This window comes from Ahaetulla prasina, chromosome 2 (genome assembly GCF_028640845.1).
Source record: "Ahaetulla prasina isolate Xishuangbanna chromosome 2, ASM2864084v1, whole genome shotgun sequence".
Classification (NCBI taxonomy): Eukaryota; Metazoa; Chordata; class Lepidosauria; order Squamata; family Colubridae; genus Ahaetulla; species Ahaetulla prasina.
Genome location: NC_080540.1, coordinates 169,647,095 through 169,672,135, shown reverse-complemented (window position 1 = coordinate 169,672,135; position 25,041 = coordinate 169,647,095). Strand labels below are relative to the sequence as shown.

General features: G+C 40.5%; 1 protein-coding gene across 1 annotated transcript in view; it reads left to right on the top strand.

Moving 5' to 3' along the window:
• The window catches only part of RAPGEF3 (Rap guanine nucleotide exchange factor 3), a 73,536-nt gene that overhangs the window by 10,084 nt on the left and 38,411 nt on the right, over window positions 1-25,041 (top strand). The window contains exons 3-4 of the mRNA XM_058169245.1: window positions 21,627-21,680; window positions 23,923-24,029. Coding sequence (XP_058025228.1) covers window positions 21,627-21,680; window positions 23,923-24,029 — 161 coding nt within the window. The remainder of the gene's footprint in view (window positions 1-21,626; window positions 21,681-23,922; window positions 24,030-25,041) is intronic.

The following is a 25,041-nucleotide window of genomic DNA, read 5'->3' as shown; positions in this document are numbered from 1 at the left end:
ATATCTGGATGTTTCCAGTTCTGTGCTATCACAATTCTACATGCCGTCAATATGTGTAATATGATATATTGTATATTTTTTTCCATTTTTCCTTCCAGAATGCCCAATAGGAATAGTTCCGGGTTTTTTTCTGCCCTGTTATTTCATCCAGCCAATTTTTTATCTTCCCCCTATGACACATTTCTTATCCTCTCCTCTGAATGATCTCTTAGAACTAAGGCCATTCCAGCAGTAGAATATGATTATCTTGAAACACATACATCCCCACCCAAAAAAAATGGCATTATTAGCCATCAAACCTCAAAAAAAAAACACCACTTTTCCCAAAAGGTTTTCACAATTTTAGCCACTACTGTAGATATATGAAGAAAATTCAGGTTTCCTAGAAATGCATGTTTTTAGTCATAGGCTAGCATGTTTCTCAACAAGTTTCTCAACAAGAGAACCAATCAGCTGCTCAGAATTTAAATATAACTCCAAACGAACAACCAATCATATGACCAACTGACCACCTTGGCACAGAAGACATTTTTAAGCTAAGGAGAATAGGCCAGGAAAATCCTGCTGCTGATGTTACCTAGTCTGGTAACAAAAGGTTCAGAAACTAAATTGAAACAAGTGCGGAGATCAAAACCACTGCCAAAATCTAAAAACTGAGCTACAAATATTTTCTATTACCTATTTCACCAGTTTCTCGAGATCAAGATTCATGATTTGTGCATTACATCAAAGTGTAAAGAGAGGAAATGGGCCAGTTATTGTGAAACGCCAGGTGGTTATTAAGGACAGCATAGAGATCCAGATTCAAAGGGCAAAATGTGGTTTGGAGCATGAAGGGAAACAGTGTCGCCCTTATCAGGAAGACTTTAAATAGCTGCTTCATTTCCTGAGCTTGTATGGCTGCCTCATACACAATCCCAAGGAAAGCACTCCCAAATCCCATTTTATCCTTGAATCCGGATCTCTGCACTCCTCCTCCAGGTCAATTGAGCTACCTTTCCTTCGTTGCAACAAATGAGGATGCTGGAAATAGGAGGCTTGTTGTGCTCCTCAACAAAAGGTAGGTTATAAATATAACAAATGATATCCTCCCCTTATAGAAATATCTAAATACGGTACCCGCAGGAAACTTAGCATGACAGGAAAAATGCTAGACCTTAGATCTTTGTAAACCGCAGTCTAATTTTTTATATACGGGGAACTGTTCTTGATGAAAGAGCCCATTGAGTTCCTGCTGACAATATGAGGGAGGGTGGGCAGAGCCCTACTTGGTTTCTTATTTTGAGAGGATTTATTTTTGGATGGCAGAGTGGAATAAAAGTGTTGTTTGTCTCAGGACTGCTGTGAAAGTAGAGAAGGCATGAGCTGAGCTACAAATAACACTTGGATTGCCCCTTCACTCTAATTTCTATTGTTTTTATCCAACAGAATGTATGTATTTTGCTAGCCTATGACTAAAAACATGCATTTCTAGGAAACCTGAATTTTCTTCATATATCTACAGTAGTGGCTAAAATTGTGAAAACCTTTTGGGAAAAGTGGTTTTTTTTTTTTGAGGTTTGATGGCTAATAATGCCATTTTTTTTGGGGTGGGGGTGTATGTGTTTCAAGATAATCATATTCTACTGCTGGAATGGCCTGGGAACAGCCCGGACCTTAACCCAATTGAAAATCTATGGAGCCGACTAAAGAAGCCTGTTAGTCAGAAGTGGCCCAGCAATAAAACCCAGTTAATAGAAGCCATCATTCAATCTTGGTTGCACATTATAACAGCTGCAGAACTAAGAGACTTGGTTCACTCCATGGGAAGACGTAAGGCCATAATTCATGCTAAAGGTTACCCAACTAAGTGTTAACTGATGTGATAATTTTTGTATATCTTGTTTTTTCTATGGTGATAATTTCTGTATATCTTGTTTTTTCTACATGTTTCACTTTTCTTCTTTATACCGTAACTGCTATTCTAATCACAAATCCTTCATAAAAAATATTCCATTACATTCTGGATTAAACTATCTTTCCATTGATATATAATTTTATGGTACTATTAAAAAAAAAAGTGGTGTTATTAGCTAGTTTTAGAAAATACACTTTTCCCAAAAGGGTTCCACAATTTTTGCCACTACAGTATATGCTTTCCTTCTGATGGGTAGGACAAAAACAGGTAGCAGTGAGGTATGGAACCATGGAGATGATTCTATAGTAAGTTGGCGGGGGAGAGTCAAGAAATTTATTTGAGCCACATTCAAGCAAACCAACGGCAAAGCATCAATTATTCCCTGCACATATTTTATCTGCAGATTCTTACCTTAATCAGAGCAACCTGGACTGTACTAGGGAAAGATGGGCAAGACAGAGCACTTGCCCTGCAATCACATCAGATGATTCTGCAGATGTATTTGCAGGTGTAATTCCACATATTCACCCTGGATTCCCTGTGGTGAATGAGATGGGCATCTTGTGTAATAATCTGGGATTCTGCATAGAGTGGAACTTGAAGAAACAGCTGAGCTGCTTTATAGTTCAAGATTACCAACTGTGAATTTAATTCATGTGTTTTTTTGGCTCCTGGGGGCAGCTTAATAGGGCAGAATGACTAGATCCAGAAATAATCAACACTGCTTTGTGGATATAATGCTACTGGGCTTGAAGCAGGTGGGTGGTATATTTTGCTGAAGAAGCCTTCCTTAGATTTGACCTTCTTTTGCCCAGTACCCAACTTTTCCTTTTGAGGAAAAGTTATTAAGAAGTTGCTGGGGAACCATGGAAGATTTTAGAGGAAATAAGTCCTTTTCAGTTAGGTTTCTGGTCCAATCATGGGAAAGATTCTCTACTGCTTGCTTTGATCAATGACTTTGTCAGGGCTTAGATGGGGGCCGCGGCGTGTGGGGGAGAGTGTTAGAACTATAAGTGGCATTCAGTATTGTATCATTGATCGTGGCATCCTTCTGGACCGTCTATATGGGTTGGGAGTGGCAGTACAATTTTATTCTGATCCTATCCAAGTTGGCAATCATAGTCAGTGGTGATAGAGGAGAAAGACCCAAGCCCTTGGATCTTTCTTTATAAACTTCTGCAAGACTTGGTACTCTCTTTTATGCTACTTTACATTTTACAGAAACCACTTGTCAAACCCGCGTCGTAACGGGACTTTCACCCCCTTCACTAAACCGGGTGGGGGCGTGGCCAGCGTGTGACACATCTGGCCTCTGGGCTGTGAGTTTGACAGCCCTGTTTTAGAGGATTCACCAATATACCAATAACACTCAGCTTTTACACTTCTGCCTCAGGCTCTATATATGTCAAAGATGCCATGGAAATTTTTGAAGATAACCTGGATCTGGATGAAATGAAACAAAATCCTGCCAAGCCACAGCTGTTATTTGCCCGCACAAGGATGGTGTGTTTTTAAAATGCTCCATCCATAAGTCCTTAACAGCAGAGTACTTCTATGATATTGCTTTGGAGAGTTATTCTGGACAGGATCACGGTCTTTGATTTAGGTTCTCAATTTTCAATGAAGCAGCAGGTAGGAATTCTGGCTAGGGGGCTTGGCCTAGGTTCTGATGGTACCCCAGTTACAATCCCACCAGGACCAGGATGCCCTGGTGATGGTAACTTATGTTTTGATAATCTCACAGTTGAACTACTGTAATGGGCTATGTACAGAGCTGCCTTTGGAGACAATATATTAGCTGCAATTGGTACAAAACATAACAGCTAGATCAGGGGTGTCAAACTCAAGGCCCACAGGCCGCATCCGGCCTGTGTGGTGCTTAGATCTGGCCCGTGTGCCTCCCTGGAAACAGCAAAGGATCGGCCCATGGTCTCTCTGCCAGCAAAAACAGTACACGTGAGGGCTGCAATTCGGCGTTTCTGAGTTTAGCTGACAGAGGATTATAGGAGGCCATTGCAGCCGAAAATGGAGCTCGGGAGCCCGTTTTCGCTGGCAGAGCACTTGAGCCATCACAGGCGCCTCTGTCATGAGTGACTTCGAGTTGGCCACGCCCCCCTGACCATGCCCCCCTGGTCAAATTCAACCCTGTTGTGGCCCTCAGTGAAATCAAGTTTGACACCCCTGAGCTAGATTGTCGACTGGACAGTCCTCTCAGTATAGAATGACAGTCTTCTTTATGTTGCTGCATTGGTTAGCAATAAACTTTCGGACCCTATTCAAAGGTTGGTTGTTACCTTTAAAACCCCCACATCGCATCACACCAGGATATACAGTAATGCCTTGGTAGAATTGAATCTCTCTGTCCGATCTGAAGATTTAGAGAAGGCATGTTTCCCACCTTACAAAGCATGTAAAGAGTAAATCACAGCTATGTGCCACATGCTTCCTTCCTTACATAGTGTGTAAAGAGTAAATAACTAGTACTATGAGTAAATTACATAGTAGTCCCATATTCTTGACTTCTCTTTACCAGAGATCTTTGCATAACCCCTCTTGCATTTTGCAAGGAAGATGGTCTTATATCATTGGGCCTTTACTCTGAGCTCGTTGTGGGCACCATGGTTGGATAGCATAAGAAATTGAATGTATATACTGTAATCGTATTGATTAGATTCCTAATGCAATTTTTAATCTTCTCTGGTAGTTGATGGCCAGAGTTCATCAGGGTTGGAATGGATTAGCAATCTTATTAAACCACCAATCCACAGAGAATCTCTCTAGGATAATGGCAAGATGTAGAAGAGATAGTTGGGGAAGGGCTGAAGGACCCCTGCTCAAGGGAGCCAGAGGGACCTCCTCACCACAAGAGCTTCAGGCAGTCACAGTATAGATAGACATACAAAGTAGTTATACAATGTCTTTTGACTGGTACTGTAGAGAACCTTATGCCTGAAAGCATTCTGACAGTAAGAAAAATGGGGATGTGGAGAGCTGAGCATATTCGTATTATAGTGCATAGAATTTTCAATATTTTCTTGGTAGCATTTAATATACAGCAGCTTTTAATTGGAATTATATGTATATTCTCTTCCTATTTTAATATAATTTTTACTGAAGATTTTTACATAGTAAAAGATAAATATAAAGGTAAAGGTTCCCCTCACACACATGTCCTAGTCGTTCCCAACTCTCCGTTTCAAATCCAAAGAGCCAGCGCTGTCCGAAGACGTCTCCGTGGTCATGTGGCCGGCATGACTAAATGCCAAAGGCACACGGAACGCTGTTACCTTCCCACCAAAGGCGGTCCCTATTTTTCTACTTGCATTTTTACGTGCTTTCGAACTGCTAGGTTGGCAGAAACTGGGGCAAGTAACGGGAGCTCACTCCATTATGTGGTGCTAGGGATTCGAACCGCTGAACTGCTGACCAACCTTTATATTTTAGAAACCAAAAGTAACTTTTATTTAATTTTTATTCTCTCTGATTTAAGGGAAAAAAAGATTTTCATGGGCCTTAGGCCCAGGCCTAATGGATAAGTCCATCCTGAGCCCCAAAGTAAACAAGAATACTAGACATTAAGTAGGAAAGTGTTTACAAATAATACATGTATAACCGAAGCAGAGACAAACTCAGTTAAAGTCCTCAGTTATTCATGCAGTTTTGGTCTCAGTTGGCATTTTTATCCAGTATATACTTGATGTGCCCTGAGCCCTAGTGGTACAGTGGTTAGAATGTGATACTGCAGGCTAACGTTGCCCACTGCCAGGAGTTCGATACTATGGGGCTCAAGATTGACTCAGCCTTCCATCCTTCTGAGGTCAGTAAAATAAGGATCCAGATTGTTGGGGGCAATATGCAAATAATCCTTCTTCATTGTAAACCATCCAAAGAGTGCTGTAAATAACTATGGGGAGATTATGTAAGCCTAAATGCTATTGCTATTGCTTGTAATGTGAACTGAAGCAGGAGTTATCCCGATGACAGCTGTACCTTTTACAGCAACCTCATCAATGGTGGGATTCAAGTAATTTAACAACTGGTTCTCTGCCCTAATGATTTCTTCCAACAACCAGTTTGCCAAACTGTTTAGAAAGTTAACAACCGGTTCGCCCGAAGTGGTGCGAACTGGCTGAATCCCACCACTGAATCTCGTGCTTTATAATGCTGTTGTTCTTTAATAGTGCAACCCCGAAAGTGCTATACAAGTGATACCATTTGCTGAAAATTATATCTGTGGCTTCCGTGAGCCCCTGGCTCTTTATCTGAATATTGGCTGAACTGGGACCCTTTTCCAGCCTCTGAGCAGTTCACTTGAAAGGGGGAACAAATGCAGTGGTGGGATTCAGCCAGTTCGCACCACTTCGGGAGAACCGGTTGTAAACTTTCTGAGCAGTTTGATGAACTGGTTGTTGGAAGAAATCATTAGGGCAGAGAACCGGTTGTTAAATTACTTGAATCCCGCCACTGAACAGATGTGGAAGTTCAGCACGGTGACTCCCAGGATAGGGAGAATCTAGGAGGAAAAGTGGAAGCAACAGGAACAAATCAGCCATGTATACTAAGAATTCTGGTACAGGTAGTCCTCGACTTACGACCATAATTGAGCCCAAAAGTATTATTGCCAAGTGAGCCATTTGTTAAGTAAATTTCCCCAACTTTACGACCTGACAGTGAGAACCATCAACCAATGGAACAGAAGTTGCCTTCGGAAGTTGTGGGAGCCTCATCACTTGAGACTTTCAAGAAAAGATTGGACTGCCATTTGTCAGAAATTGTGTAGGGTCTCCTGCTTGAGCGGGGGGTTGGACTAGATGATCTATAAGGTCCCTTCCAACTCTGTTAATCTGTTAAATCTGACCTTTCTTGACACAGTTGTTAAGTGAGTCAACGGTGTTGTTAAATTAGTAGCACGGTTGTTAAGTGAATCTAGCCTCCCTTTGCTTGTCTGAAACTTGCCAAAGGTAATCCTATGACCTCAGGATATTGCAACCGTCATAAACGTGAGTCAGTTGCCAAGCATCTTGATTTTTGACCATGGAGCTGCTGCAATGGTTATAAGTGTGGAAAATGGTCATAAGTCATTTTTTTCAATGCTGTTGTAACTTTGAACGATCACTAAACTAAGTGTATGTTGAGTACTACCTGTATAACAATATTCAGAAGATATGGTTTCTCACCGCATTTATAGTGTGTCAGCCCTTTAGCCCAACTAAGTTAATGTTGTCTCCTTGGACTCCCAGTTTTGTTAGCTGAAACCTTTTAAATAGAGATACTAATGATTGAATGATTGTGTTTCTGTTGAGTTATAGATTCTATTTTCAGGGCAAGGTGAGGAACCAGCTAGGAGGTAAACAGAGAAAGCAAGGAAGATCTTAGAGGTGAGGTATTATCTGCTGTTGGCAGAACAAATGCCAAGAGGCAAGGACAGCTTGATTCTTGTGTATTTCTGACTTGGTAGCAAGCCAAATTTGGCTACAAGTCCCTGCATAGCGATTCTTACTAATCCGCTTGGCAACAGCAAGCATATCTCTCTACCTCTTGAGAACAGAGCTGAATCAGTTAATGTTTGGAGTTCAGTTTCTAGCCTCTTCTGCCACAAAACAGGTCAGACTGGTCCCCTTCAAGCCAAGTCCCACCACCACCACCAGCACCTGTCCTGGACATCTTTCACCTGTTATCCAAATGAAATGCTTTTCTTTTCGCAACGTGGCAGCAAAAATATAACTCCAGCTCCCAAGGTTTCAGATCCTGCAACTTTTTTAAAAGAAAAAAAAAACCAACATTTGCAGCTGCAATGGGTCAGTCAGAATTTGTTCACTTGCCCGATATTAAGGTAAGGAGAGAAAACGGGGCAGGAACCCTATGCGTATTTAATTATTTCATTCGACGTTTATATATGGGACACGTTAAGTTTGATTTCTTCAGGACTAAGACTCAACAGCAATGTTCTCTTTTTGATCTGCTGCTAGAGCCATATTTGAAAGTATCCCATCATCTGGAGGATCTGTTTGGAAGATCTCTTCAACAGCTATTCATTATCCATGTTTATTTGAGCAATATATTTTCCTTATTAGCCTTTTTGTTTGATTATGGCACTTCTAGAGTAGGGGAGCCAAGTATCCTTAAGTAATGTCATATCAGACTCTCGCTTTCCCAGAACATTGCCGCGATTAAGGTGATTCTTCCTAGTGTGTGATTAAAATCAAACCTCTCCAGTGCAGTGACAGGGTGAGTTTTCAAGAATCAAAATGTTGCTTAATCGTACTGTGGCGATTAAAGTATTGGATGACATTTAGGGAGACTTGGCTTCAGGTCTCTGTTCAGTTATGAAATTGTTTAGGTGACCTTATACCAGTAATTCTCAATGACATAGCCAGATTGGGGTTCTGTAGCTAAATTTGGGAGAAGGAAACATGGATTTCCATTTCAAGGAAGAAAAAAAGTAGGAGATGAAACTAAGTAAAATAAGTATATAAGGTGGAAACAAAATAAGAGGGAAACATTTCTAGGTTTAATTTCGCTTCTATAGTCATGGTGTAGGTATGTATATAGATAAACACACACACATATGCACATACACATATTGTACCAAAAGTCAATTCCAATATATTTTATGTATTATTTCTTTTTTTTTAGAGAAAATATGACTTAATACTGTATTTAAAGGTAAAGGTTCCCCTCGCACATATGTGCTAGTCATTCCTGACTCTAGGGGGCAGTGCTCATCTCTGTTTCAAAGCCAAAGAGCCAGCGCTGTCTGAAGGCGTCTCCGTGGACATGTGGCCAGCATGACTAAATGCCAAAGGCACACAGAACTCTGTTACCTTCCCACCAAAGGTGGTCTCTACTTTTTCTACTTGCATTTTTTACGTGCTTTTGAACTGCTAGGTTGACAGAAGCTGGGACAAGTAACAGGAGCTCACTTCATTTTGCGGTGCTAGGGATTCGAACCGCTGAACTGCCGACCTTTTGATAGACAAGCCCAGCATCTTAGCCTCTAACCCACCACGTCCCTAGTACTGTATTTAGGAATGTTCAAAGGTTATGTCTCAAACAAGTAAGGACCTGTTTCGAAAAAACATCATTTAATGTAATTTTTATAACAAATTATTTATGGCTCCTGGCTTTTGTTATACCCTTTGTGTATAAGTGTGTGCGTGTGTGTGTGCACGCACCTTTGAGTCAGTTTTTAATTTCTGCCTGGACAAGTCATTGCAGTTTTCTTGGCAAGGCTATTTGGAAGTAGTTGCCATTGCCTGCCTATTGCCTGCTTCCTAGGGTTGGGACGACTAGCCCAAGGTCATCCAGCTGATTTTGTGCCTAAAGTGGGACTAGAACTCATAGTCTCCTGGTTTCTAGCCTGGTGCATGTATTTGGGAATTAAAAAAAATCCTTAGTCCACACCCAACCCCATGGTGATTGACTGACAGTGGACTCTGCCTTTCCTGAATGTGACATAGTTTGAATAAGAGAATGGCTATCTTAGGATGAGGGACAGTTCTGTAGCACATTTGCATGAAGAGAACGGCAATAAGATTTATGTGTGTTTGGTTTATTTTCCAAATGTGATTGGGTGAAGTGGTTTAATTAACCTAGCAGAATTCAACTTTTTTCTTCTGTTTATTTCTATTTTCCATTTTGAATTGTGAATGCCAATTCTTAACCACCCTTTTAATCAAAGAGCAGCTCGTTTATATTACAAGTAAATCTAGCTGGATTAGACGTCTATACATTAGTGATTCTAAGGATCGGCAGCTGATTTGGTTGCTAATCTAGCCCAGAAAGAGATTTTTGTGTGTGTGATAATAGATTTTGATGTCCAATTTAATGGACCAATAAGAAGTTGTGGTTAAACAGTATCCAGCACATTGTGTTTCGTGACTTGGTCATTAAAAATGATATCATTTTTAATGACTACAGACAGGTGGAGAGTGACATTAAATGGAACAAAAATGGTGCCACTAAGAAGAATAGGAATCAATTACGTGTTCTAAGGGAGTCCAACAATTTACGATAGTAAAGGCCCTTTTAATAAAAAAACATACAGAAAATCCAATCCAATATGCTCAGGAATTCCCAAAGATTGAGAGCAGACTGAGAAAGAAGATTGTAGGGAGAGGGAGATTGTATCTTTTTGCTTAAATACTAACTTATAGTCAAATTAACTGTGCTAAGCAAGATTTGTTCCACTGTGATTTAGCTAAGATTCATGCAATGATTTAGAAATCTCAGTGAAAAGGTTCATTCAGTAAACTAAGCCAAAAGCAAATGGATCCCATCATGGTATATTATTTAGGAGAAATGTAGAGCTGGTTGGTTGGAATCTCAAGCAAGAATAAGCTAGGCACCCAGTCCAACTTCTAGCAAATCCCCCCTTATTTGTGATAGAAGGAGAATTAGACAGGAGCCGGCTTCTACTGCTGCCCAAATATTTCTCCCTCTGTTTTAAACTCGGCATGCCCAATTAAAGGAGATACTTTACTGGAAATTTAGGACCTTCTGGACCTCAGCTGGCACCTTAACTCACCGGTGCCAAATGGAAAATCGCTTACATTTTCAGTGTTATCTTTGAGTACAGAAGGTGGCACCTGGCCCTTGGTACGAATGCCAGCCAGTCACGCCTACTCAGCTGATGTAATTGCATTGAGAGATTGCAGACCAGGCAGCTTTTCGTTCTAAACTAAGGCTTGCAGCAATGATGGGAATGGCTTATCCTTTTCTTTAAGCCTAACCCACAGAGTAGATGATAGGGTTTAACCCTTGTTTCTTTGAGTGGAGTTTTCTGCACTCATCCTAGGTCAGAAATAAAAAAAAAGGGAATCCGCTTTTTTTTTTTTGTGGTTGAAGCTGACTACTTAAGCTTCAACCACAACAATACACGAGCACACAATAGATACAAACTTAAAGTGAACCGCACCAAACTCGATTGCAGAAAATATGTAACAGTAACAGAGTGGTCAATGGCTGGAATGCACTACCAGATTCTGTGGTCTCATCCCAAAACCCCCAACACTTTAACCTAAGACTATCTACTGTTGACCTCACCCCATTCCTAAGAGGTCTGTAAGGGGCGTGCATAAGAGCACCAGCGTGCCTACCGTCCCTGTCCTGATGTTCCCTTTAATTGTATTCATTTTATGTATTCAATTCATGCTTATAGTTATTTATATTATCTAATATATACTCGACAGAATAAATAAGTAAATAAAATCGATCAATCCATCAATTGGTAGTTTACATGATTAATACAATATTTGATCCATTTATTTATTTATTTATTATTCAAATTTTTATACCGCCCTTCTCCGAAGACTCATGTCATGATTCTAGTTCTTGAGCGATTTCAAAAGAATGAGATCCTTCTCCCTCCCCCACACACCTCTCTGTCCCCCAGTCTTGTGTTACTTAAAAGCATGCTTGCTCTTATGGCATAGCGGAGGGGAGAGATCCCTGGCTACAGGAAGGGGTAAAGCGGTGGCCATTTTTTCCTATCCTTCGCTTTCCTTGCAACTTTCTTAAAGGCTGTGGCACTTGATCAATCAAAGAAATCAGAAGGAGCCAGCTAGCATGTTCTGACTAGCAAATGTTATTAAAAGGCATGGTGAGCTTCTGTTCACTTCATCAGCTGCAGCTGGTGGAATTGTGGCTCATGAGGACGTCCATCTTTAATACGGTAACACTGTTGGTCAGAAAAAGTTCTACCAGACTCCTCATTTGTTCAGCACCATAAACTAACTTGGCTGTTCTCCTCCAATATCTGATCAGTCAAAGATAGATCAAAAGGCAACAGTGACCAACCTAATGGGTTTTTTTTTATCCCCTTGCATGATTTCTGGGCATAAACACATCCCATTTTGGCTTATTGGCAAAGGGAAGGAAGACATGAAGAGGCCTGTGCAGAACTGGGGCAGGTCAGGATGGCCTCAGCCAGCAGACGGTTTGCCTGTGAGTTGCCGCTTCTGCTTGGAGCCCAGCCCAGGCTGGAGGCACTGTTGCTCACTCCAGCAGCTGGCTAGCCCTTGTGATGTTTGTCGTGTAAACAGGTTAAGAGGCGGGTGCTGTTTGTGCTCCCCAGCGAGGGAAATGAGCAGCCCTGACTGAGCTGGCAGGACACCATGGGAGGGAAGGGAGAAAGTGTTCTCCTGGGAGGACATTTCTTCGAATCCATAAAAAAACCCCACATTAGTGGTGGCCCTATCGCTTCCTGAAATCTCCACGATCGAGAAAGAAAGGGACAAAGGGGGCCTTTACGTCAAACCTGGACTGGCACTCTCAGAGCTGAGATCATTTTCGATCTTTGGCTCAGATTCAGAAGCCAGAAATAAAAATAAAATAATTTTCCATCACCCTTGAGGAGATAGTAGATGCAAATGGGGCTGAATGTGCTTCCTAAATCTGCCTTGGCGTGGCTTCCAGGCTGCTGGCCCATCTCCTGTCCTGTTGCCTTTGCTTGACTCTCTCTCTATCTTTATCATTAACACAAGAATAGAGTTGGAAGGGAGCTGGAGGTCTTCTAGTCTATCCCAGGGGTGAAATGCTCCCGGTTCGAACCGGATCACCCGATCCGGTAGTGATGGCTGCAGGTGGTTTAGAGAACCAGTAGCAAAAATCCCTGCCTCTCCCCCCACCCCGCATGCCCAGCTGAGCCGTGTGATCATCAGAGGTTTTTTTTTTTTTACTTTTGAAAGCATTTTTTCTTCGGCCAAAAAAATGCTTTTAAAAGTAAAAAAAAAAGCCTCTGATGATTGCACGGCTCAGCTGGGATTGTCAGAACCCTTTAAAACCCTCGGCGGAAGAGGCTATAAAAAATGCTTTTAAAAGGCTCCTCTGGCGATGCCAGCTGAGTTGCCTGATCATCAGAGGCTTTCAAAAGCGGAGGCTTTTAAAAATCATCAGAGGCTTTTAAAAGCATTTTTTGTAAAAAAAATGCTTTTAAAAGTAAAAAAAAAAAGTTGGCCACGCCCACCCAGTCACATTACACCCCTTCCCACCAAGTCACGCCCACAGAACCGGTAGTAGTAAATTTTACATTTCACCTCTGGTCTAAACCCCCTGCCACAAAGAGAAAGCCAAATCTTTCTTGCTTCAAGGAGGGTTTTGGAAGACAGGCTAGAGCCGCTTAATAGTGAGATAGGCAGCATATAATTTTTTCCCAATTTTAATAACCTTTATTAACATTTAAATTATTAAAAAAATACATCTATAACAAAAATACATCCGTAATAATCTACAGTTCAACTTCAATCTGACAGTACACAATTCTTAACTTTGTTCATATATTCCCAGATATTTCTACTTAATCTAACATAGGTAAACACAATTTATATCTTATTTTGTTCTATACATTACCTATTTTTAATTTCTATCCATTGATACCAATTTTCCCAAGTTGAGTAGTAGTCCGAGTCTTCCTTATTATTTAATTCTACAGTAAGTTTGTCCATTTCTGTACATTCAAAAATTTTCTGGATTATTACACAGTCTGTTGGTCTAGTGGACGTTTTCCAAGCTTGTGCGAGTACGATTCTCACTGCTGTAATAATATATGAATAATCAGTTATTTAATCCTTTTGGGATATTTTCCTTTAATGATCCCCAGAAGAAACAATTTAGGTTTCAATTCTATTTGACAATGCGTGATTTCTTTTAGCCATTTTTGTATTTTAATCCAGTATTTTTTGACTTCTGGGCAAAGCCACCATACGTGGAAGTAGGTACCTTGTGCTTGTTTACAAATTCAGCAATTAGGTTTTAGGTTGGGGTACATTTTTGCAAGCCTAGTTGGGGCTAGATGCCACCTATAGAACATTTTATACTAATGGGCAGCATATAAATGTAATAAATGAACAAATTCAATCAAAGTATATTCCTGTCAGCCCTTATAATTCCTCCTCTGTGCTGATGAAATCTTGCTCTTTCAGCCTTCTTTCACTGTCATATGTTTCATAACAGTGGTATAGCATAAGAAGAAGGTCTTTCTTAAGCCCTTAGGTTCAGCCTCTGCTTTCCCAAAACTCTTTGATTTTTCTTGCCAATGTTTAGGAAGTGGCTTGTCATGAATTTCTTGTAGGATTTAAAAAATACTCTTGAAGTTATCATCCTGCTGATCTTCCCTCCAAATATACTACAGTATAAGGCAGATGAAACCCCTAGTTTTGAAATTAGTCAAAATTGGCCTCATGCTGCCACCCGCATGATTTTCACCAACATGTAAAAAAACCGCTCAGATGGTATGTCTTGAGTGGATAATATTACGCTGGAAAGTTCACACATTTTTCCTGAAGTTTATATGAATCAGGTAATTTAGGTGGTTATTATCCAGGAGAAGAGAGGGTTATCTAAACCAGGGGTCTCCAACCTTGGCAACTTTAAGCCTGGCGGACTTCAACTCCCAGAATTTCCCAGCCAGCTGTGCTTGCTGGGGGGTTCTGGGAATTGAAGTCCACCAGGCTTAAAGTTGCCAAGGTTGGAGACCCCTGGTCTAAACCTATGTATGTGGCGTGCCCCCAGGTTTTTTTTTCAAACTTAGACTTAACAGATTATTTATAAGCATCTTTATTTATTTCATCCATGCGTATTTGCATATTAATTAAATAATGGTTCTGAAGAACGTGTTTATGGATTACATGTAATTTGCCAGTACACATGGTGGCAAGCACCACTTTGAGAAGAATATTTCTATGTGAGTGAAATGGGACAAACCGTCTTAAAATCCTCCATAAAAAATGTTGTTTTAAAAGAACTCTAAAACAGGGCAGCGTAAGCAGTAATGAGCAAGTGAACAGGGCGAGCATTACGGGGTGAAATTCGCTTACCTTTCTCTACCAGCTCGGCTCATGCGCGCTTCCTCCATACATGTGCAGAATCTTTTGCACAAGCGCAAAGGATGAAAAACAGGACGTGATGACGTCCAGGTGGGTGGGCGAAGCCTCCCGCTGCCGGTGCTACCAGATTGTGCGATCCGGATAGATCTGGCTGAATTTCATGTAATTGCAAATAACATTGTTTACAAAATGTTTTGTGACAACATTTTATCAATAGAATTGAGCAGGAGAAGGAAGAAAGAAAAAGCAGTAAATTCTGAGAGGTTGAATGGTGAGCTGCAGGTATGAAAAAGTCATAATAACTGCTGATTCCAAGGACTGCGGCTGCTTATTACGAGCGATTGAACAACTCCTCTCTGCTTGTAGCACAGGTAGTCCTCGACCTATGACCACTACCGAGCCCAAAATTTCTTTCGCTAAGTGAAACATTTGTTAAGTGAGTTTGCCCCATTTGATCACCTTTCTTGCCATAGTTGTTAAGTGAATCACTGTCGTTGTTAAATTAGTGAAACCGTTGTTAAGTAAATCTGGCTTCCCCATTGACTTTGCTTCTCAGAAGGTAGCAAAAGGGGATCATGTGACCTTGGGACACTGCACCCGTCATAAATATGAGTCAATCTGAATTTTGATCACATGATCATGGGGATGCTATGAGGGTCTAAAAACTGGTCATAAGTCACTTTTTTCAGTGCCATTATAACTTTGAACAGTTACTAAATGAACTGTTGTAAGTTAAGGACTGCCTGTATGGAATATAAGGTAGCCAATTTCCAGTGAACAAATGATCAGTGAGAATTAACAAGAATTTGTTAGTAGAGTCCCTAAGAACTTTTTACTATTAATGAGTAACATGTTTTTGGCGCGTTGAGAGTCTGGGAAGGGAGAACATGAAGAACTAAAAATGTTCTGTTAATAGTGTTGAAGAAACAAAAGTGAAGATAACAGACAGAAATCTATAGTCCTGACCGAAAATGTTTATGATTAAGAAAATGTCAGAGAATCGGAACTTGAGTATAGTCATCCTTCAGCAGATCAGGGCATATGCAGTTTTATCACAGAAAAAAAAAAAAGTGTACAAAACAGCTGACAAATGAAAATAAACAAAGGGACATATTAAGTGGATGAGCAACTAAAAGCAAGAAACAATTAACTTACTTTTCGGAGTATAAGACACACTTCCCCCTCCCCAAAAGAGGGTGGAAATGTGGGTATGTCTTATACGCCGAATACAGCCATTTTTGGCCTCCCGAAGCCCCGCCCCGCATGTCCCATTTTTGTGAAAAACTGGCCCTTTTTTCACAAAAACAGGGCACGCAGAGGCTTTGGGAGGCCTGCAGAGTGCTCCTGGGGGCTGGGGAGGGCACACACTTTTTTTTCTTGCTTACCTCTTCAAAATCTTGGTGTGTCTTGTACACCGGTGAGTCTTATAGTCCGAAAAATACGGTAGAAAAAATTTTGCACCAAAGGAATTGAGAGTCAGCTTTGAAATGCTCACCAAAGAAATAGGCTCTGAGCACTTATGGAGGAGGAAAAACAGGAGAGACAGTGCTCAATAGGAGACAGAGAACAATGGTGTCAGCTGATGGCCAACAGCCAAGAGGAGCCAAAACAAATGTATATTACCTCATGAATTGTGTTGTCTTCCAAGATTAAAGATTGTGGCTTTCAAAATTATTTTTTCCCCCCCTGCTGATCCACTTAGGGACAAATAACACTGCAAAGTACAGCTACAGCTGTATCATTATGCACTCTGAAGAGATAGTAAGGAAGCTCAAAGAAGATGACATCAGGTAAAGGATGTTGTATGTAGAGAGTAATCTGAGGAATGTAGGTGACCTGGAATCAGGATAATGAAAGAGATGTGGTAAAAATAAAAATGTACAAAAGAAAGAAATAGGTTTGAATGGCCTTTGAACAGCTACAAGTGTGAATTCCTTTGTTTGATTATTTTTTTTGTCAGCTCTTTTGTAGTATTACCTTTCTCTGATCTAATCAATCATCATATAATTTAATCTGCTGAAGGGTGGACACAGATGGTTTCTTATTTAATGACCACTTGTTTAACGATTATTCAAACTTACAATGGCACTGATTGATTGATAGTTATAAATGGACCTTGTATTTACAGCTGGCACAGTGTCCTTGCAGTCATGTGACTATGACCTGGGTACATGGTAGCTAGCTTATAGTTATGCTATTGCAGCATCCCATGCTCAGGTGATCCCAATTTTCTGCTGGTTTTACACAAGCAAAGTCTACAGGAAAGTAATGGTGATATGAGGTCCTTGCTTAACAACTCTGTGCAGTTCTCACTTAATGATGGCAACCAGGACTGCCGGAATTGCCATCGCTAAGCAGTGTGGTCATATGGTTTTTCAATTTATCATGGCACTGCTTGACAATGGAATTTCCAGGCCCAATTTCTGTTGTTAAGTGAAGACTACCTCTACAAGTAAATAATGTTGGATTGGATTGAGCTCAACGGAGAAAGAGAGGGGAGAACTGAATCTAATTAGGTTTAAAGCATGATGGCTGGGAGTTGAAGTTAAGTTGAATTCTAGGAATTGAAGTCCACCAGTCTTAAAGTTGCCAAGGTTGAACACCCCAGCTTAAAGGAAAATAAGAGATATTGCTGTGCCAAGATGGAGAGCACAAAGCTGTGGTTTTCAGAAGGAGCAACAGTGTAGGCTGGTGGCTTCTTGTGAGGTGGCTATGAGGGGCTGAAGAGAGAATATGCCACTTTATTTTTAGTGATGGGTCCTGGAAGTAAGATGCAACCAGGGATTCAACAGACCTCCAACCTTTTAGCCTTTGAAAGCCATTGAGACCTGTCCTTTTTTTTTTTTTTTACTGAGGCAGTGGGATAGGATTGTTGTTCTGTTTCCCTCCCCCAATACTCCCAGCAAAGAGTCAGTCAGAGGCCTCCTTTTCTCCTTTTATTTACATAGATACATGTCCTGGCCACGTCTACCCACGGGCCTGCCAAGTTTCTGGAGATAACGAGGAAATTATAGATAAGGCCAGAATTACTCACGAATATATTCTTCCCTCCATTGATAGTTTGCCCGCCCAAATTCATTGCTTTGTCCAAGACAAAAAACCAGGAAGTCCCGCCTCCTATTTATAGTCTCTGCAGATGTCACTGCATGACAATCATGACTTGGCTTCCTCCCAACGCTGTTTCTGCTGTGCGCGCCGGTCACGCCTCCGCAGCCTTGCATCACTCCAAAACTGTTCTTGGGGCGTTGCCAAATCAGAAGAAGGCTCCAGAGAATCAGGCCTTGCCGGCCCCTCCTCCTCCCTTTGAGTGGGTGCCAGGGAGGGAGAGGGCTCAAGAGAAGCAGGGCTTGCCAGGTCTTCTCCCTCACTTTCTGAATCATCCGAGTCCAGGAGTCTGGGTCCAGGAACCTGGGTCACAACAATTGTATAGGACTAGGTAAATACAGGTAGTCCTTGACATGTGACCACAAGACGGTTATGTGAGTTATGGCCGATTTTATGATTATTATTTTTTTGCTGGTGGTTAAGCGAGTCACTGCAGTTGTTAAGTAAATCATCTGGTTGAGTGTGAATACTGGACACCTAATTAGAAGGTGCTCTTCAGCTAACAGAGTTTAGTTTTGCCAATGACACCAGTGTTCTTGGGACCAGCATGGTGTGTCAAGGTGCTTTCTGCTCCAAAGTACCACAATAGCACACCTGCTATTTTGCTTTCCCTACAATGTTTAATAATAGCTTGCTGAAGAAGATGCCATGACTATGCTCACATATAAGGTGCCTTGTAGCATGATGTGTGAACCCAGCTGCTGCCCGCTGTCTTCAGCTTCAAATCATACAATGCCTTCCTGTGCGTTTTTATTTTGAAATAAGTTACTACACACTGTGTTCAGTGGGTTTTAATTCCACGGTTAACCATGCTTGCCTTATCTCGGATTTCACTTTTGCATTTTGCCAGATGTTAATCCGAACTTCCACTGTCCTTTCTCTTTCTTTGTTTCTTCTTCTGTGCTGAATATAAACTGGCCGTCTGTGCCAGAAAAAAAATGCTAGTTTTTCATGTCCGTGTTGCAAGCTGATCAGTATCTGAAGCAGCTACTGAAAAGAATGTGAGGAACACAGTTGTGTTTATTGAAATGTTTCGTGGGCTCTTGTTATAGCACTCAGCATTCCGGTGCATTCCAGCCAAGCCACTCTGCAGTTTGCTGAAGTGTCAAAGGGAGTAACTCTTGTAGTTTGCTGCCTGCTTGTTATGTTGTTTAATTTCTTCTGTTTACGCACAGGCCCAAGAGGGGGCTGAGACAGAGAAAAAAATGCCATTCCTTCCCATTCTGCTGTCCATAAAAAAACACTGCTTGAGTTAGCCATCTCATCATTATTTTGCCGTAAGAAGATTGGCCTGTTGAAGTAGTGCGATCTCGGTTTTTCTCTGTTTTTTTCCTGAAATATATTGATTTGCATCCCAAAGAAAGTGGGGCTTAGTCTGACATTTTTTGATTCAAGTTTAATTGGCGAAGGAAAGGTTGCATCCATAAATGGGTGATATGAACATCAAATAATGCGTTAAAGGATTAGTCACACCAGGAACTTCAGATTAAGCTTCCACATCTTTGTAGTAATAATATTTTTCAGCAGCAACAGACTGTACATCCTTGGTATCCACAGGGAAGCAGGGATATTGGTATTTTCTTTGTGGTTTTATTTTCTACACATAGATGTAACACCATAAGATCCAGCAAATATACATTATGTGATCCTGAATGATCATATAACAATGTTCTTTCCTTCACTCCCTTATCTCCTCGATAAGCATTTGTTGGTGACATCCTGATACCATCACATTTCCATTACTGTATGTTAGGGTTGGAGAACCGGTATCCTTCCAGATTTTTTCAGAATTGGTCATGCTAGTGGGAGCCGTTTGAAAGCTGACATTTGGCAACATCTGCAGGGTCACCAAGTCACCATCCCTGGGTTATTGGCAAAGCATGTGAGTTTAAGAAGGGACTACAAAAACACTCCCACAGTTTTTCCAGTTTATATAATCAGAAATGAATGTGGTCTGATTTGCCTACCAGCATGCTATTTGAAAAGGTTGTTGTAGCAATTGAGTGTCCATTCAGCCATTTATCTCTTACGTTGTGGGACTTCAAGGACTATGTGAATAACCACAAAGCCTCTACAAGTGCTGGCTAAGTAGGGACGTGCATTTCAGTTTTCTTTGGGGGCGAAATGGGAGTTTGAGTTATCTCTTCAAATGTTTATTTACTTTTTAAAGTTGGTTTTAGTTATAGCTTCTATGCCTGGCCTAGAGCTGTAATATAATACCATTCCTTATCAAATGATAATTGGAGAGAGGGGCATCAACTTTCTCTCAAAATGACTGTTGTCCTCCATAAGCAAAATAATATATGCTCAGCAGCTGCAGGAAGGTCTGAACTGGGGCTCTTCTTCCTTTGCAAGGCACAGAGTTGGAAATCAGTGTGAGTCACAGTTAGTAAAAGAGGGTGTGGAAGGAAGGGAACAAGAAAAACTGATAAAAATGTTCTGATTTTTTGGGGGGCGGGGGGTTATGTGTTTTAAAAATTCTATTATACCAAAGAAGCCTATATCAATATTTCCATTTATCTTGGCTGAAGTGATGTTACCCTATTAGTAATCAACTCTAGTTTTCATGATGCTCACAAGCCTGTATTTCATTTATTTTTCAATAGCGGGAAAACACGGAAGAGCAAAATCCTGCCTCTTTTGTTCATGGCTAGATTAAGCTTATTTCCTATGAGAAAATGGTTTGCATTTATTCATGGCTGTTTTTAATGCGAAGAATCTACACTCCCTTGACTGGGATTATCTGATCTTTTTTTAAACATGATCGCTCACCTCTTTTCGAACAAATTTTTACTTTACATTCCCTTTGAATCCATCAGCTTGTAAAGTCAGGCTTGTACATGTATTTAGGTACAGCTATCTATGTATCAAGATAGGTTGATAAATGTTCATTTTCAGCTGCTTTGGCATGAAAGACATGGGCTCGCTGTGAAAAAGCAGTAAGAATGATATTTCTACAGTAAATGCCAGTGGAATATTCTTTTCTTCCTTTTTTTAAAATGCCGTATTTGGTTATATGGCATTTACAGGTTACAGTTGACAGTATCATTTTATTCACATCAAAGCAGTCAAAGAAGGTGGAAACTTGCCTTCAAGAAGTTATGGGAGCTTCATCACTGGAAGCTTTCAAGAAGAGACTGTCCAAAATGGTGTAGATTCTCCTGCTTGGGCGGAGGATTGGTCTAGATCAGGGGTCTCCAACCTTGGCAACTTTAAGACTTGTGGACTTCAACTCCCAGAATTCCTCAGCCAGCTATGCTGTCTGAGGGATTCTGGGAGTTGAAGTCCACAAGTCTTAAAGTTGCCAAGGTTGGAGACCCCTGGTTTAGATGACCTACAAGGTCCCTTCCAACTCTGTTAATCTGTTAAAGATCTGTTAAAGTCAAAATATTTTCTTTAAACCATTTATGAATCCTGTTTTGTTATTCATTTAAACTGCATATTATTGGAGAAAATAATTGAATTTTCTGGAGATCCAGAACTAACTGATCGAAAGTGCTGTGAGATTTTTTAAAACTGGTGTGTGCTTGTGTGTGTGTGTGCACACATGCTGCCATAGGTAGGTAACTATAATGAAAAATGAATCAGATTCTAAAATAAGACTCGGAACTATACTAACATATACCAGTATGACATAATATAAAAATAAATCTCACACTGGGTCTCTTGGTCATTTCCTTTGAATGGAAGATACTATTTGTATTGCCCTGGACTTAAAAAGTGTAAGAGATAGTTCCTTCCTCACTTTATAAAATGTCTAAGGAAATGTCCTTGATTTTTGTCTTGGTTTTTGTTTCCAGACTCCTCTTCCAGAGAGTGAATCAACTCTGGTGCCTGGCCACAACCTAAAGCAGGTAATAAACATGACATGTGTACAAACAAAAAAGTATCAGCTATAATGTAACAAAGCTCACTCATTCCTTGAGGTCTAGCACCACCATCTCTAAATAGGTATCCACTACAAAAGTTGGCCATTCCAGGCAGTTTTGGTAGTTGTAATGCCAACATCTCCAGAAGATTCCAAGTTTGGGAAGGTGGGCTTCTGTGGTTCCCTATAATGCTATACATAGTAAATCAGCTCAGCCAGCAATGAATTTACTAATAGAAGTCCTTTGTTCAGATGTGTATTTTGCCTTGAATTTGCTAATTTTCTGTTTGACACGTTCTTTCTGCAGTCTAGGCCAGGGGTCTGCAAACCTGGCTCTTTTAAGACTCCCAGAGATCCTCAGCCAGCTTTGCTGGGAATTGAAGTCCACAAGTCTTAAAAGAGCCAAGTTTGCAGACCCCTGGTCTAGGCGAACTATTCTAATTATTATGATACGTTGATGCTTGTAGAATAATGTGATCACATGAAAGTACTACCTAACGTTCAGATGTTAACTAATAAAAGTATTTCTTCATACTATAAGAGCTGGAGACATCTCACGTTCCTTACTGATTCTATTGACCACAAGAATGTAACATTTATATTTAGGAATCCTGGTTGTTAATTCTTGATTGACGTTTTTGTTGTGAACATACAAGATTATGCAAATTCAGGTTGCACATTTTTTGGATTCAAATCCAGAACAGGCATTTCAAAACATGGGAACACCCACATACCACCTGTTTGCATCTCCTGAAAAGCTGCTTAAATTTTACAAATTTAATTTAAAAAAAAATCAGAGCTCAATTGTATTTGTTTACAACTCTGCTTTAAGTAGCTTTTCAGGAGATGCAAACACATGCATATGAGGTCAGATCATTTTAAAAAACACAGGTTTTATAGGAATTATCTCTTTATGGCAATCTAGTTTTAAAAAATATCTTATCACCCACATGCTCCTAGTCACTTTTAAATGACACAATGACACCTGTAAGACACAAGGAATCAGAGTACAGGTAGTTCTTGACCTAGGACCATAATTGTGATTGAAATTTGTGCCATAAGTTCTTGTAGTCATAAGTTGAGTCATACCAAATTTTACAACCATTTTTATGGCAATTATTAAGCAAATCACTGCAGTCGTTAATTGAATCACATGATCATTAACCAAATCCAGCTTCCCCAGTGGGTATTTTTATGCCACTTTCCCCCAGAAATGCAAGCTAGCAGCAGTAGCCAAGCACCCAAATTGTGATCACTGACTATGGGAGTGTTGCAACAGTTTGAAGTGTGAGTATAGGCCATAAGTCGCTTTTTCCAAGGCTGTCATAACTTTGAACCATAAGTAAACAAATGGCTGCAAGCCGAGGACCACCAGTATCAATGGCTTTGAAGCATGATGGCTACGGAACACCATGTGAATCAGAGGCAATGTGAGTTGTAATACCCTTTATTGGGTGATATAAATGGGAAGATGATATGAGGGTAGGCCATCTCCACTGTGAAAGTACATTTCTAGCTTAGGATTGCTTTTCTCATTTAAAAAAAATATTTTTACTTGTACAAAGGTTGCTTTATAAAGAGAAGTATTTATCAACATAGTGCAAGTGTTTCTGCTAATGCTTTGGCTAGAGATGACTTCTTAAATCATGGCTAGCAGCTCTGCCCTCTGGCCCTCCTGCCCAAATTAGTAGAATAGAATAGAATAGAATAGAATAGAATAGAATAGAATTTTTTATTGGCCAAGTGTGATTGGACACACAAGGAATTTGTCTTGGTGCATATGCTCTCAGTGTACATAAAAGAAAAGATACCTTCATTGAGGTACAACATTTACAACACAATTGATGATCAATATATCAATATAAATCATAAGGATTGCCAGCAACAAGTTATAGTCATACAGTCATAAGTGGAAAGAGATTGGCGATGGGAACTATGAAACGATTAATAGTAGTGCAGATTCAGTAAATAGTCTGACAGTGTTGAGGGAATTATTTGTTTAGCAGAGTGATGGCCTTCGGGGAAAAAACTGTTCTTGTGTCTAGTTGTTCTGGTGTGCAGTGCTCTATAGCGTCGTTTTGAGGGTAGGAGTTGAAACAGTTTATGTCCAGGATGCGAGGGATCTGCAAATATTTTCACGGCCCTTTGAATATTGAGTATTCACTGACCTTTGAATATCTGGAAGATGAGATCAAGTACAGTAGCCCCTCTTACATTTTATTTTTCAGGCTTCCTCCAACAAAATTCGGAGAGCAGGAAGGCTCCTCTGTGCACACTTGATAGTCATGTATCCAGATTTAATCCGCGATCACAAGCATCACCTCCGGCTTCACAGGTACATATGCATGTGGGCCCCTGGAGCAAGAAATTAAAAGCAACTGGCGCTTCTGTTCTCCCTCCACCCTCCCTCATGGGCTAGGTTGAAAATGAGTACAGGTAGATGACACTACCGTTTTTGCTGAAGATTTTATGAGTGCCTTCACAAGCAAAATATCCAGGGATGTGTTACGTGACAAAAATGAGGCTTCTGATTGGAGATATGCACAAGTCTGGAATTTTTTCCTTGACAGTATTCGGTTTCCATTGAATTAACTGTTCTAGAAGAAAAACCTTGCAGAATCTTGTACAATAATTGTTTGTTTCAGCAATCATTAAGTAGCCATGTGACTGATTACCTACCTACCTACCTACCTACCTACCTACCTACCTACCTACCTACCTACCTACCTACCTACCTACCTACCTACCTATCTATCTATCTATCTATCTATCTATCTATCTATCTATCTATCTACTTACTTACCTACCTACCTATCTTTCATATTTCCTAACTGCCCATCGTCCTTAGAGAGGGTCTCTGGCCAGTGTATGACTTATGGGGGCATTTACTTGCATACATTTCTACCTGTACATATCAATTTACTTTATCATATGGATAATGAAACAAACACAATGTTGAAAAGTTGTGGTATTTATGTAGTTATTTACCAAGCACATCTAAATTATATGAAAGTAACCAAAATATGTTTGCTATCCCCAAGGCATGTCACAAATTTTGAGCACCCCTAAAGTTTGGAAATTGAAAATTGAAAAATTTGACATGCCCTAAAATTGGATATGCATCATTGGTGGGTCGCTCGCGGTTCAGTCTGGTTCTTGTGAACCGGTAGTAAAAGTGGCAGGAGGCTCCACTCACCTGCCAGGATATCATCATGGATGATCTGCACATGTGCAGAAGCTTCTGCGCATGCACAGAAGTGCGCGTAGATGTGCGTTCCCATTGCAAATCAGTAGTAAAGACCTACCCCTGATATACATGCATCCAAAACCATATGAAAGTGGTTTTA